We start from the raw sequence: 15,761 nt of genomic DNA, 5'->3' as shown, positions 1-15,761 counted from the left end.
ACCAATTGTGCAAGTTCTCCCACTTAAAAAGATGAGAGGCCTGTAATTTTCATCATAGGTACACGTCAACTATGACAGACAAAATGAGAAAAAAAAATCCAGAAAATCACATTGGATTTTTAATGAATTTATTTGCAAATTATGGTGGAAAATAAGTATTTGGTCACCTACAAACAAGCAAGATTTCTGGCTCTCACAGACCTGTAACTTCTTCTTTAAGAGGCTCCTCTGTCCTCCACTCGTTACCTGTATTAATGGCACCTGTTTGAACTTGTTATCAGTATAAAAGACACCTGTCCACAACCTCAAACAGTCACACTCCAAACTCCACTATGGCCAAGACCAAAGAGCTGTCAAAGGACACCAGAAACAAAATTGTAGACCTGCACCAGGCTGGGAAGACTGAATCTGCAATAGGTAAGCAGCTTGGTTTGAAGAAATCAACTGTGGGAGCAATTATTAGGAAATGGAAGACATACAAGACCACTGATAATCTCCCTCGATCTGGGGCTCCACGCAAGATCTCACCCCGTGGGGTCAAAATGATCACAAGAACGGTGAGCAAAAATCCCAGAATCACACGGGGGGACCTAGTGAATGACCTGCAGAGAGCTGGGACCAAAGTAACAAAGCCTACCATCAGCAAGGGCATTGAAGATGAAACATGGCTAGGTCTTTCAGCATGACAATGATCCCAAACACACCGCCCGGGCAACGAAGGAGTGGCTTCGTAAGAAGCATTTCAAGGTCCTGGAGTGGCCTAGCCAGTCTCCAGATCTCAACCCCATAGAAAATCTTTGGAGGGAGTTGAAAGTCCGTGTTGCCCAGCGACAGCCCCAAAACATCACTGCTCTAGAGGAGATCTGCATGGAGGAATGGGCCAAAATACCAGCAACAGTGTGTGAAAACCTTGTGAAGACTTACAGAAAACGTTTGACCTGTGTCATTGCCAACAAAGGGTATATAACAAAGTATTGAGATAAACTTTTGTTATTGACCAAATACTTATTTTCCACCATAATTTGCTAATAAATTCATAAAAAATCCTACAATGTGATTTTTCAGGATTTTTTTTCTCATTTTGTCTGTCATAGTTGAAGTGTACCTATGATGAAAATTACAGGCCTCTCTCGTCTTTTTAAGTGGGAGAACTTGCACAATTGGTGGCTGACTAAATACTTTTTTGCCCCACTGTACACATCTTCAGAAAATCGTCTTCAATTGGATAAAGTGAAAAGTTGATTTAACTAGGCATATCCAGGATAAGGTTGTACTGATTGTTTCAAACTATAACTTTCTAAAATTTCCGCTTGCTTTTAAAAATCTTCAAGCAGAATTAATTCCTTGTGTTGCCTCAGCCTTATGTTTCAGTCAAGCACACAGCACAGTGACATTTCTGTATGTTTATTGACCTGAGTGGTAACAAATACATGGTGAACTTTATAAAATCAATAACGCCTTCAAGGTACAGTACAAGTACAACAAATTACAATTCACTGCATAAAAGATACATAAAAACTTTTCATAAACATTTTCTTTTGGAAACAGAACAATGTATAAATTTACATTCAGGGTAGAATATACGCATTTCTAATTTTCCCTTCAGGGGACTGCAAAGTAGTATTCTTTGACACACTGTATTTCTCTTCCACAAAGTCTTGCTTTCAGATAAGATGTTAAAAAATCTGATGAATACATATTAAAAAACCTTTTCATGCACTTTTTCATTTTGTCTTGTAAACAGTGAATAGATATTTGCAACATGCATGATGATGAACCAAGGCCTTGGGATTTCACTCCGATGCTGTGTTGCTAGGCGACAGGTTCCTCTGTTTGAAGTACTGTGTGACCTGTTGCGGCAGCTCAGCCAATACTGATTTGGCTAAAGTTTCCTTCGGAGCCTGTGAGAACAAGACAGAAAAGTAAAAGTCACATTGAGATCTCTAAATATCAGTGCTTATACAATAAGAATGCATTAGAATCAACTTTCATCCAGTTAATGGTTTAGAAGTAAGATATGGCACTCCATCTCTCCATACTCTGTGTATGGAACATTTTTCTCATTTTCAGCAGATGGACTGAAGCTAGGATGTGCTCTCTCCTACTGTTGAGGAAGTCACATGGCCTACAGATCACCCACACCCACTCCCAAGGCTGTTTACACTCACAAAGTCAGTCCATATCAGGATGTGTCATCTCTAATTTGTCCAGCAACAACAACCTGTCGTGATATCTGAGTATAGTGCAACAGGTTGACATCATAACGTTAAACAGTCAACCACAATGTGTTTTAGACTACAGGGGAATAAAAACAAGACTAATTCATACACCGCTTTTGTTTCCCCCTAAGTGTATTAAACATATGAGACACTCACATTTCGGAAGTCCCTGAAGGGAACAAACTGCACAATGTCTCTGACTGCCTCCTCTCCTGTGTAGGAGCGTAACACGCTGCTGTCCCCATCCAGGAACTCCATGGCAGCAAAGTCTGCATTGCCCACTCCAATAATGATGATTGACATGGGGAGCTTGGCAGCCTGAACAATGGCGTGGCGGGTCTCATCCATGTCACTGATCACCCCATCTGTGATGATCAGCAGAGTGAAGTATTGCTGCAGGGGGAGAAGGAAAGAGAGAGAGAGAGGGGGGACGGAAGGGGAGAGAGAATGGGGATTAAGCTTTGGGAATGATGTGAAGAAGCCTTGAAGGGGAATATAATCATGTTGGGACAGAGCAGAAAAGACTGGACAAATTGTTCAAACAGAAATGACGTTTAGCCACAATGTATTCAACTGTTCGGTTTAGACACATGGATTACGGTGTCAGTATGATGGCTACCACCACACCTCGGATGTGTCACTGGAATAAGTTAAAATGAATGCAATTAATGTCCAAGCTGTGTCCTCATTGTGAACTTACACAGCGCTCAGTAGACACACATTTCTTTAATTGCATTTTATGCACATTAACTCCAAACACCCTAGAACAGCACAGTCAGATTAGTGATGATTGCATTACATTGCGGAGATATTGTTGTACATGTGGAGAGTGAAGATGAGAAGGAGAAAGAAGGATCTTCAATACTATCCCATTCCACTCCTTCAAAAGAGGAGGGTGGGGGAAGAAGGATTTAGATAGTCACACAATCCCTGTCTCCTGTTCTTTCTGCTGCAGTTTGCTGATAGTCATATTTAGAATGGAGATTTCCATTTGCTCAGTGTTGCATCATAATGGAATCTTCTTCCAGCTGTAAGGCTGGTTAGAGAGCAGACAGCAGCATATTCACACTGAACCATCTCACACATGACCTGGACAATTAACTGACTGGAGCCCAAGAAAGACCCAGGCCCATACGCATAAATGTCAAAGGCTCTACAGGTCTTAAGGGATCCACAGATTTCTGAATCATACTGTGGTACGCAGAACAAAAGCAGTAAAAGCATGTCTATGTGTGCTGGTCAACGGTGTGAGTCAGTGTAAAGCTATGGTCTGTTGAGCTTCATTCAGTCCTGTGGGTTTATTATGGCCAGGTCCAAACCATGAGGGTCGGAGAGAGCAGCACTTGTACAGGATGAGAGGGTCTCGAGCTGACTCTCTGAACACAGCCACTGACACACAGACCCTCAGCAGTTCCCACGTTCCATACTCACACAGAGAACTTGTATCTATGTAGAGTACTTCAAACATGCCTTGCATAACAAAGACTAAAATAAACACAATTTTACCCCCCACCCCCCCAAATAGTGCCTCTCTCTTTCTTCCAACCCACTGCTTCTTTCTGTTCGTAAAAGGAAACAAAGCAATCTGACTGACATCAAATACCCTCCCTTCCAGTCCTGGTAATCATCCAAATGGGAGGACTAGACCTATGTTCATAAAATACTCTGTTTTATTGTCCATATCTGGCCATGCAAATTAATTTGTCAGTGTAACAGACCACACAAACATGTCCCTCTGGGTAAAAGAAAGCTCTATTACTGCTTGGTAATAAGTGCTTTAAGTGTGGAATACACACATTCGGAGGCCATGATTAACTCTCCTGGCCTTCTGGCATGGTTGATGTGATGCTGTGACGTCAAGCCCTTCGGGCCAGTGTGTCACAGCTCCCCACCATCCTCACACTTATCAAGGGCACTGGGCTAAGAAGAGAAGGGGGGCTGACTTATTTTCATCCTCTTCTTCACATTGCAAACACGCACACATAAAATACACACAGAAGCACACACACACTGTAAGTTCATACAGAAGCACATGCATGTGTGCTCACACATGCAAACGCACACATTCACTCTCAATCGCACTAAACATGCACTAACAGGGTTGGGGTGTAACGGATTGCATGTAAGCCATTACATGTAACTGATTACAAAAAAAACGGTAACTGTAATCCATTACGTTACAAACTAAAATATTGCAATCAGATTACAGATACTTTCGGATTACTTTTAAGTTCGAGTCTGATATTGCTTGTTCTGATATTTCTTAATATCTTTCTTTTAACTTTTTAGATTATGTGTGTATTGTTTTGTATTGCTAGGTATAAATGCCCTGTTGGAGCTAGAAACACAAGCATTTCACTGCACCTGCGATAACATCTGCAAATTTGTGTACGCGACCAATAAACTTGAATTAGATTTTGGACAGCCAGTGAAAAATGCGCTCTTGCAACAGCTGTGTGCAGATCCCAGCCACTGGAATAACAGTTTGAGGGAGTTCCTCCCTTGTAAACTCCTCTGTGGTATTATGCCCCACACATACCGTCAAAAACAAGTTTAATTTAAGAAGACCCATGAGTAGAGCTTTTATTTCTCAATCTAATTCATGCTGATTAACAAAATAATCCAAAGGCCTAATGGAACGATCAGCGGTGGCCCACCCATTAGGGCGTTAAGGGTGGTACCCCACTTGTGATTGGTCCCAATTTTTGGTCTTTCTTTGAATTTATAAAATAAAAATATGTATAGATTATATGATTCAAGGATTATGTATTAAATGCTCATAAAAGTGCAGTAAAAGTGTACATTTTCCTGTTAAAAAAATATATTGTTCAAAACAAGCCGTTCAGTTACTTAATACTCTGTCCCTCAGTCACTGCCAGGCAGCTCCATGAGCGAATAGGCAATGCAAACATTGCTTGGATTGCTTTGCCAGCCATTTGCTATGAGGGTGAACTGCCTCAATGTAAATTGCAGGATTTCATAGCATACATTTTAACAGCACAAAGTAAATGGATGGTCCTGGGGCGCTCAAATGTGCATTCAGTCAGAACTTCTGGGTATTCTCTAGTCCCCTCCTCCCAATGAGTCTCTCCTGCCCAGTGGTGACCTGTCATTCAGGTTTTGAGCCCTACCTGTTTAGCATTTATTTATTTTTAATAATTTGACTATTTTGCATTTTATTTTGGCATTCATTTGTGTTACATATCAGTTTGCAAACAATGTAAAACATTTTTTATCATCCTTGAGTTAATAAAGCTGCATACAAACATGGTCTCTTGAGTAAGGCAGCTCCAAAATGCAAGTGTTTCAGCCTAGAACAGTGCTTTCTGTAGTGGAGGGGCAGCCAGCAAAAGCACACCGCTAAGACGTTGGTAATCTTCTCTAGTTGTGCCGTGATTGGCTCAGTGTTCTGTCACTCATGGGGACACAACGTCACCACAGAATCTTCAAGTAGAGCTAGGCAGTTCAAGCCCCCTTGGGTGCAGCCACAGATTTACATTAGAAGTGCCCATCCAAGAAGGCTCAAGGTCATTGGCCACAGATAAATGACATCAAATCATGTTATATCTATCATGGCTTTGATTGGACTGATCATGTCAACATACTTTCAAAATCTTAGCTAGCAGTCATCATCATCAATCAATGATGTTGCTCTTGCTGCTGGTGATTCTCTGATCCACCTCTACGCAGACGACACCATTCTGTATACTTCTGGCCCCTCTTTGGACACTGTGTTAACTAACCTCCAGACGAGCTTCAATGACATACAACTCTCCTTCCGTGGCCTCCAACTGCTCTTAAACACAAGTAAAACTAAGTGCATGCTATTCAATCAATCACTGCCCACACCTGCTCGCCCGTCCAGCATCACTACTCTGGACGGCTCTGACTTAGAATACGTGGACAACTTCAAAAACCTGGGTGTCTGGTTAGACTGTAAACTCTCCTTCTAGACTCACATTAAGCATCTCCAATCCAAAATTAAATCTAGAATCGGCTTCCTATATCGCAACAAAGCATCCTTCACTCATGCTGCCAAACACACCCTCGTAAAACTGACCATCCTACCGATCCTCGACTTCGGTGATGTCATCTATAAAATAGCCTCCAACACTCTACTCAACAAACTGGATGCAGTCTATCACAGTGCCATCCGTTTTGTCACCAAAGCCCCATACACTACCCACCACTGCAACCTGTACGCTCTCGCTGGTTGGCCCTCGCTTCATACTCGTCGCCAAACCCACTGACTACAGGTTATCTACAAGTCTCTGCTAGGTAAAGCCTCGCCTTATCTCAGCTCACTGGTCACCATAGCAGCACCCACTTGTAGCATGCGCTCCAGCAGGTATATCTCACTGGTCACCCCCAAAGCCAATTCCTCCTTTGGCTGCCTTTCCATCCAGTTCTCTGCTGCCAATGACTGGAACGAACTGCAAAAATCTCTGAAGCTGGAGACTCATATCTCCCTCACTAGCTTTAAGCACCAGCTGTCAGAGCAGCTCAAAGATCACTGCACCTGTACATAGCCCATCTGTAAACAGCCCATCTATCTACCTACCTCATCCCCATACTGTATTTATTTATTTGTCTTGCTCCTTTGCACCTCAGTATCTCTACTTGCACATTAATCTTCTGCACATCTACCATTCCAGTGTTTAATTGCTATATTGTAATTACTTCGCCACCATGGCCTATTTATTGCCTTAACTTACCTAATTTGCACTCACTGTATATAGACTTTTTGTTTTCTTTTGTTCTACTGTATTATTGACTGTATGTTTTGTTTATTCCATGTGTAACTCTGTGTTGTTGAATGTGTCGAATTGCTACGCTTTATCTTGGCCAGTTCGCAGTTGCAAATGAGAACTTGTTCTCAACTAGCCTACCTGGTTAAATAAAGGTGAATAATATATATTATTTTTAAATCATGAATCATGTTGACAATCTACTGGTAAATCCTTTTCAGTCCTTGTCATATGAAGAGAAATAATGAAGAGAAATTATAGATAAAACGTATCGGTGCTCATTGGCCATTGGACATAAACATTATACAACAAGTCGGGAATCCAAGTCTGGGTTTAAGGATTTAAAACGTCTGTCTGAAAGGGTCTCTTTTTCAAGCTTAAAAGGATACAAATTCTCACGCAACATCATGGGCCAGAAAAGGTTCAATCCAGCATGACTCATGCCTCGTTCAGAACAACTGGGAACTCGTAAATTAGACATTTCTGACTTCAGTGCGTTCAAGACAACTGGGAAAATACGTTTTGAATGGTCATCCAACTCGGAATTCCAAGTCAAGAACTCGGGTCTCATTCTAGAGCTCCGACTTTCCGACCATGATTCAACCTTGTTTTTTTGCAGAGTTACCAGTTGTCTTGAAAGCACCATAAATCCAGAGAATGCCAGATTTTGATGACAAAGTTTGCCCACAAGAAGGACCGCCGCGCCCCCTTCCTGTTCAAGTGAGCACAGCACAACAACGAGGAGTCCAAAAATAGGCCTCTGTCTTGTATGCTGCTGCATAAATTATGTAATATTCCATGGAGATACACTACATGACCAAAAGTATGTGGACACCTGCTCGTCGAACATCTCATTCCAAAATCATGGGATTAAATCTGGAGTTAGTCCCCTTTTTGCTGCTATAACAGCCTCCGCTCTTCTGGGAAGGCTTTCCACTAGATGTTGTACCATTTCTGCGGGGACTTTAGGCGGGGGCGATTAGGCACACCGATCTCAACAAACTGTTTATGTATGGACCTCGCTTTGTGCAAGGGGGCATTGTCATGCTGAAACAGGAAAGGGCATTACCCAAACTATTTCCCCAAAGCTGGAAGCACAGAATAGTCTAGAATGTCATTGTATGCTGTAGCGTTAACATTTATCTTCACTGGAACTAAGGGGCCTTGCCCAAACCATGAAGAACAGCCCCAGACCATTATTCCTCCACCACCAAACTTTATAGTTGGCACTATGCATTGAAGCAGGTAGTGTTCTCCTGGCATCCGCCAAACCCAGATTTGTCTGCCGGACTGCCAGATGGTGAAGCGTGATTCATCCCTCCAGATAACGTGTTTCCACTGCTCCAGAGTCCAATGATGGTGAGCTTTACACCACTCCAGCCGATGCTTGGTGTTGTACATGGTGATCTTAGGCTTGTGTGTGGCTGCTTGGCCATGGAAACCCATTTCATGAAGCTCCTGACAAACAATTATTGTGCTGACATTGCCGTTTGGAACTCATTAGTGAGTGTTGCAACCGAGGATAGACAATTTTTACGTGCTAGGCGCTTGAGTGCTCAATGGTCCCGTTCTGTGAGCTTGAGTGGCCTATCACTTCGCGGCTGAGGCGTTGTTGCTCCTAGACGTTTCCACTTCACAATAACAGCACCTACAGTTGACTGGGGCAGCTCTAGCAGGGCAGAAACTTGATGAACTGACTTATTGGAAAAATGACATCCTATGACGGTGTCACGTTGAAAGTCACTGAGCTCTTCAGTAAGGCCATTCTACTGCCAATGTTTGTCTATGGAGATTGCATGGCTGTGTGCTCAGTTTTGTACACCTGTCAGCAACGGGTGTGGCTGAAATATCAAAATCCACTAACTTGAAAGGGTGTCCATATATTTTTGTATATACATGGTGGGGAAAAAAGTATTTGATCCCCTGCTGATTTTGTACGTTTGCCCACTGACAAAGAAATGATCATCCTATAATTTTAATGGTAGGTTTATTTCAACAGTGAGAGACAGAATAACAACAAAGAAATCCAGAAAAAAACGTGATAAATGTTATAAATTGATTTGCATTTTAATGAGGGAAATAAGTATTTGACCCCCTCTCAATCAGAAAGATTTCTGGCTCCCAGGTGTCTTTTATACAGGTACCGAGCTGAGATTAGGAGCACACTCTTAAAGGGAGTGCTCCTAATCTCAGCTTGTTACCTCTATAAAAGACACCTGTCCACAGAAGCAATCAATCAATCAGATTCCAAACTCTCCACCATGGCCAAGACCAAAGAGCTCTCCAAGGATGTCAGGGACAAGATGCTTGCTTGGTGAGAAGGTGACAACATTTGGTGTGATTATTCGCAAATGGAAGAAACACAAAAGAACTGTCAATATCCCTCGGCCTGGGGCTCCATGCAAGATCTCACCTCGTGGAGTTGCAATGATCATGAGAATGGTGAGGAATCAGCCCAGAACTACACGGGAGGATCTTGTCAATGATCTCAAGGCAGCTGGGACCATAGTCACCAAGAAAACAATTGGTAACACACTACGCCATGAAGGACTGAAATCCTGCAGCGCCCGCAAGGTCCCCCTGCTCAAGAAAGCACATATACATGCTCGTCTGAAGTTTGCCAATGAACATCTGAATGATTCAGAGGACAACTGGGTGAAAGTGTTGTGGTCAGATGAGACCAAAATGGAGCTCTTTGGCATCAACTCAACTCGCCGTGTTTGGAGGAGGAGAAATGCTGCCGATGACCCCAAGAACACCATCCCCACCGTCAAACATGGAGGTGGAAACATTATGCTTTGGGGGTGTTTTCCTGCTAAGCGGACAGGACAACTTCACCGCATCAAAGGGACGATGGACGGGGCCATGTACCGTCAAATCTTGGGTGAGAACCTCCTTCCCTCAGCCAGGGCATTGAAAATGGGTTGTGGATGGGTATTCCAGCATGACAATGACCCAAAACACACGGCCAAGGCAACAAAGGAGTGGCTCAAGAAGAAGCACATTAAGGTCCTGGAGTGGCCTAGCCAGTCTCCAGACCCTACTCCCATAGAAAATCTGTGGAGGGAGCTGAAGGTTCGAGTTGCCAAACGTCAGCCTCAAAACCTTAATGACTTGGAGAAGATCTGCAAAGAGGAGTGGGACAAAATCCCTCCTGAGATGTGTGCAAACCTGGTGGCCAACTACAAGAAACGTCTGACCTCTGTGATTGCCAACAAGGTTTTGCCACCAAGTATTAAGTCATGTTTTGCAGAGGGGTCAATTACTTATTTCCCTCATTAAAATGCAAATCAATTTATAACATTTTTGACATGCGTTCTTCTGGATTTTTTTGTTGTTTTTCTGTCTCTCACTGTTCAAATAAACCTACCATTAAAATTTTAGACTGAGCATTTCTTTGTCAGTGGGCAAACGTACAAAATCAGCAGGGGATCAAATACTTTTTTCCCTCACTGTATAGTATGTGTATACAGTAGCTAAAAAAGTAATACTAAGTGTATGTTATGTAGTAAGCTGTAAGTAGCCCCTGTGTCTCATTTGGTCTCTCTCCCCCTCAGAACTTAGCCTATACTGTTCTGAATTGGTGGTGCACATGTAGCCTATAGCCAGTTTTAGAGAAATGTCATCATCGAATATTGTAAAGGTTTTCATTGTCTGCTTATACGCCCCCGTTATTTATCCTACGTTTCTGACTTGGTGTACAGGGAGAATACGGTAACAACGGCCCATGTTCTGTATTATGTCGCTGTCCATTTCAAAAGTGCTGAACAAATAGGCATATCGTCCGTTTTAGCTCGCTAATTCGTTCCATTATGCTATAGTTTGTACATCTCAATTGAATCCTACAGACGAAGAACCATATATGTGACAATTTTTCCATTTTAAGATAATCAGTTATTTTTATATTATTCATTGTGTGTACCACATTGGGTGTTTTATGGTTGACAAATATTTCACCATACTCATATCTTCCAACAACAATTGATATTTTTTTGTTATTTCAAAAAATACTTTTTTTATTGCCGTTTTAATTTTTAGAATGTGGAAGAACAGTATATCTCCAGTGATGATTTCAGTTTGTGGAAGAACACTATATGTGACATTTTGCATGACACTTGTAAGATGTCCTTTTTTAATACCTGATATGATGTTTTAAGTACTTTCAAGTACAGATGCCCTTCATGTAAATAACTTAAATGCAATATGTAGTTAATTCATTTAATGGAGGTTCATTTAAAGGTGCTCTATCAACTTTAGCACCGATGACTTTTCTTAAAAGTTGAGTCATGAAATCTTAGTCTCATTTAAAATGAAGCCCTCAATGTGAACATACCATAGAATAACTACAAAAATAGAATACAATTAAATTCAATCAAAAGAAGTACAACTTGTACATATCAAATATGGATCAATGTGATGTGCCAATATGCATGTCCATTATGCAGGTCCCTAAGGTCAATATTACAAAACGTTCAGAAAACCATTCTCTTTGCGTTTAACACTATGATCTGCAATTAAGTTTTGAATTGCGTTAAACCCATGCTAAAGGCAAGAAACGTCCTTCTGTACTGAGGTGACAGCAGTAAATAAGTATTAACTGCTTAGAGTTGATGCTAAATGTGGTGACAGAGATGTATATTGTAATGAATAAAAAAAAGGAATCATTAGGATATTTTATTGTTAGAACAACATGTTGCATGTTGATGGGATGTTAGTAAACTATTCTCTGTGCAATACATGTGACTTTTAACCACCTCACTGAAGTGATCTGTAGTCCAGCTGGTCGCTTGAGAACAGAATCTGGGAGGTGACTGAAGTCTTCACATTGCATCCTCATCACCTTGAATGGTTTTGCTGGTTGTTTCTCGTATGGGACAGTGTAGAAACTGTTGAACAGATGCAGCTTGCGCTCATCAATCAACTTTCCACAATCCTTTCTGCACGTCGTGGAACACGCTCTTCCCTGCAGGATACAGTGTAACGTTACATATAACTAGCTAGCTACTGTAGCCATGTCGAATCATCCGGTGGATGGACAAAAAGTAGCTAGCTATGTTTCTTCTATAATCTAGCAATAACATTTGTAACGATAATGTATAAGTTAGTAGCCAACGAACTTTAGCTAATATGTTTTCTCTATAGTTACAAATTAGACAACCCAGAACATACATGTTAGTTACTGTACTCTATAGCTAGCTAGCTTGATTGTTTGATATACGGTTCTTCCACATACCTCTTTTGGACAGCTTTTCCCATTTTTTTCTTGACCCTTACGATTTGTATAGGGTTTTCCCGCATCCCGTAAGATCTTCCTTTGCCTGTCTTTCCATTCTTTTAGTTTTGTTTTACGTTTCTTTCCCACATTTCGGTGATTTTCATCAGCAACAGAAAAGTTGTGCGCTTGTCCGTCCATTCTGAGTGGTGCACATAAACGGTTATTCCACGAGAGCCTATCTTTAAATTTAAACATATTGTTAATTAGCGCGTGGAAAGCTTGTGAAACCGGTTCACTATAGAAAAAGGGTGTCCAATAATGATTTTTCATGTATATCTCGTTTTTTTGAAAAATGTCACATATACGGTTCTTCGTCTGTAGGATTCAATTGTTATATTGCTTATATAGGTCTATCTCATTAGTAACTTATGAATCATTTTAGGCAATGTTGGAATGATGCATTTCTTTGTTTTGCTTACTTTGTGTATTATAATTAGCTCATTGCTTTTCTCCACAACAAGGGGATACTGTAATGTTGTTGGGTCCGCAACCATGTTTCCCAGTGAAAGTCCAGTAATTGACCCATATAATTCCAGTTGATATTGCAAGGGTTGTTTTATCTTTTAGACCACAAAGGCCTAATAAAATACTTAATATGTTAAGCTAACCACATCTCTCTCTCTCTCTCTCTCTCTCTCTCTCTCTCTCTCTCTGTGGTGACTTAAAGAAGGGTTGTAACGGCCGTCGTATGAAGTGGACCAAGGCGCAGCGGGTTGAGTGCTCATTTTAACCTGTTAGGGACAGACGAATGCCTCACCAATATCCAATGGTATAGCGTGGCGCGAATTACAAATACCTCAAAAATGCAAAAAGTTCAATTTTTCAAACATATGACTTTTTTACACCATTTTAAAGACAAGACTCTCGTTAATCTAACCACATTCTCCGATTTCAAAAAGGCTTTACAACGAAAGCAAAACATTAGATTATGTCAGGAGAATACCCAGCCAGAAATAATCACACACCCATTTTTCAAGCTAGCATATAATGTCACAAAAACCAAAACCACAGCTAAATGCAGCACTAACCATTGATGATCTTCATCAGATGATACTCCTAGGACATTATGTTATACAATACATGCATGTTTTGTTCAATCAAGTTCATATTTATATCAAAAACCAGCTTTTTACATTAGCATGTTTTGTTCAGAACTAGCATACCCACCGAAAACTTCCGGTGAATTTACTAAATTACTCACGATAAACGTTGACAAAAAACATAACAATTATTTTAAGAATTATAGATAAAGAACTCCTTTATGCAATCGTGGTGTCCGATTTTAAAATAGCTTTTCAGTGAAAGCACATTTTGCAATATTCTGAGTAGATAGCCCGGCCATCACGGCTAGCTATTTTGACACCCACCAAGTTTGGCACTCACCAAACTCAGATTTACTATAAGAAAAATTTGATTACCTTTGCTGTTCTTTGTCACAATGCACTCCCAGGACTTCTACTTCAACACCCAATGTTGTTTTGGTTCCAAATAATCCATAGTTATATCCAAATAGCTCCGTTTTGTTCGTGCGTTCAAATCACTATCCGAAGGGTGACGCGCTGGCGCGTTTCGTGACAAAAAAATTCAAAATATTCCATTACCGTACTTCGAAGCATGTCAAACGCTGTTTAAAATCAATTTTTATGCGATTTTTCTCATAAAATAGCAATAATATTCCAACCGGGAGACGTTGTATCCGTTCAAACACTGAAATAAGAAAATGGAGTCGTCACATGCACGCGCACGCCAGTGTCATTGTTCTCAGAAGTACCATTCTCCAAAACCCCTACTGTTTTTCGCCCAGAGACTGCAGAGTTATCATTCAACGTTCTGGCGCCTTCTGAGAGCCAATGAAAGCCTTAGAAAATGTCACGTTACAGCAGAGATCCTGTATTTTCGATTAAGAGGCTACAGAAGGCCAAGAAATGGTCAGACAGGGCACTTCCCATATAGAATCTTCTCAGGTTTTGGCCTGCCATATGAGTTCTGTTATACTCACAGACACCATTCAAACAGTTTTAGAAACTTTAGGGTGATTTCTATCCAAATCTACTAATTATATGCATATTCTAGTTTCTGGGCAGCAGTAATAACCAGATTAAATCGGGTACGTTTTTTATCCGGCCGTGAAAATACTGCCCCTATCCCAAACAGGTTAAACTTTTATTGAACACTAAATAAACAAAACAAGAAAACGAACGAACGAACAGTAATGCAGGCTACACACAACAGTGCAAAAACAACTTCCCACCAGGGACATGTGAAAACAGGGCTACCTAAGTATGACTCCCAATCAGCAACAACGATATACAGCTGTTCCTGATTGAGAGCCATACCAGGCCAACACAAAGAAATACACAACATAGACAGGTCATAGAAATACAAAACATAGAACATAACCAAAACCCCTAATACTCTAAACAAACACCCCTCTACATAAACACATATCCCAACAAACCCCGAACCACATAAAACAAACACCCCCCTGCCACGTCCTGACCAAATTACAGTAACAAATAACCCCTTTACTGGTCAGGACGTGACAAGGGTAAAGTGAAGGCCTCAACATCTTGCTGAATTTATCTGAACTAAAACCTATCTGAATTTCTGTCTGTGTCCATTTTGAAAGTGCTGAATGAAGGCCTACCTTGTCGCAGCTCGTTTGCTTGCACTTGCTTATACTTATGGCTAAGTGTTAATGATAAAAGAATAAACATTATGAATTTACTGAACATAAATGTAAAAAAGTTTGTGTATGGTTCAAAAGTCAAAACTCATGTCGACATTAGTTATTGTTGAAGGAGAGTGCAGTTTTATCAAATTACACAAACCCACAAGGAGTCAGTAGAAACCAAGTCAGCCATGTCAACTATGTTTTTTAAAGAGGGAGTAAATGAGGCTGAATTAACTTTTTTGCTGCAAATGAGGCTCCGTTGATAACCAGGTGTAGCAGTGATAAGGATTTACTCCATTGTGCTGAAAGGAAAGCTCCGCTGTCAGGACAGCTTTATGTAGATCCTAACAGTTTGTGGGCACCGTTTGTCACTGTTATAGTGCAATTAATGTATCGTTTAGTGTTGTGTTGTGTAGTGGATTTGCTGGCATGCATCTAAAAAAATTGGTTGAGGTTTCCCCCTCAAGATTCACATGCTAAAATCGCCACTGCTAGCGCCAGACAGCTTACTGCATGTGAGACTATATCTGCTCTATCAGGTACCGATGGCACTAAAGCAAAAAGCTAATTGTAATTAGCATGTAAATAAATAACCATAACAGTCATGGGAGCCTGGGACCTGATAAACCGGACAACTACTTCCAACAACAGTCGAAGGACAGAGGGATACACTAGCTAGAACCGTCTCAATGCAGATCTGGTAGGACAGAAATGCCCAATTGTTTCCCCCCATGTTGTTCATCAGGATCTATTGTAGGTGACAAGGCAATGTTGTGTGGACTAAAACACCATAAAACCAGGTGTATCACAAAGCATGATCAAATTAATTAGCCAGCTACAAACAT

General features: G+C 41.0%; 1 protein-coding gene and 1 long non-coding RNA gene across 2 annotated transcripts in view; both read right to left on the bottom strand.

Annotated features, from left to right (window-relative positions):
- Positions 1–1,388: 1,388 nt before the first annotated feature.
- Positions 1,389–15,761, bottom strand: part of LOC106573718 (copine-2) — a 47,381-nt gene continuing 33,008 nt past the window's right edge. The window contains exons 15-16 of the mRNA XM_014149022.2: positions 2,376–2,612; positions 1,389–1,901 (exon numbers count right to left, since the gene is read on the bottom strand). Of these exons, the coding sequence (XP_014004497.1) occupies positions 1,794–1,901; positions 2,376–2,612 (345 nt within the window). The 3' untranslated portion in view covers positions 1,389–1,793. The remainder of the gene's footprint in view (positions 1,902–2,375; positions 2,613–15,761) is intronic.
- On the bottom strand, positions 11,628–12,850 carry LOC123727809 (uncharacterized). The gene is made up of 2 exons (XR_006759732.2): positions 12,201–12,850; positions 11,628–11,930 (listed from the first exon to the last, which is right to left on the bottom strand). It is a non-coding gene; the product is annotated as an uncharacterized LOC123727809 (long non-coding RNA).

Source organism: Salmo salar, chromosome 16 (assembly GCF_965601325.2).
Source record: "Salmo salar chromosome 16, fSalSal1, whole genome shotgun sequence".
Taxonomy (NCBI): domain Eukaryota; kingdom Metazoa; phylum Chordata; class Actinopteri; order Salmoniformes; family Salmonidae; genus Salmo; species Salmo salar.
The sequence above is the reverse complement of the archived record's forward strand: the minus strand, read 5'-3'. Positions and strand labels throughout refer to the sequence as shown.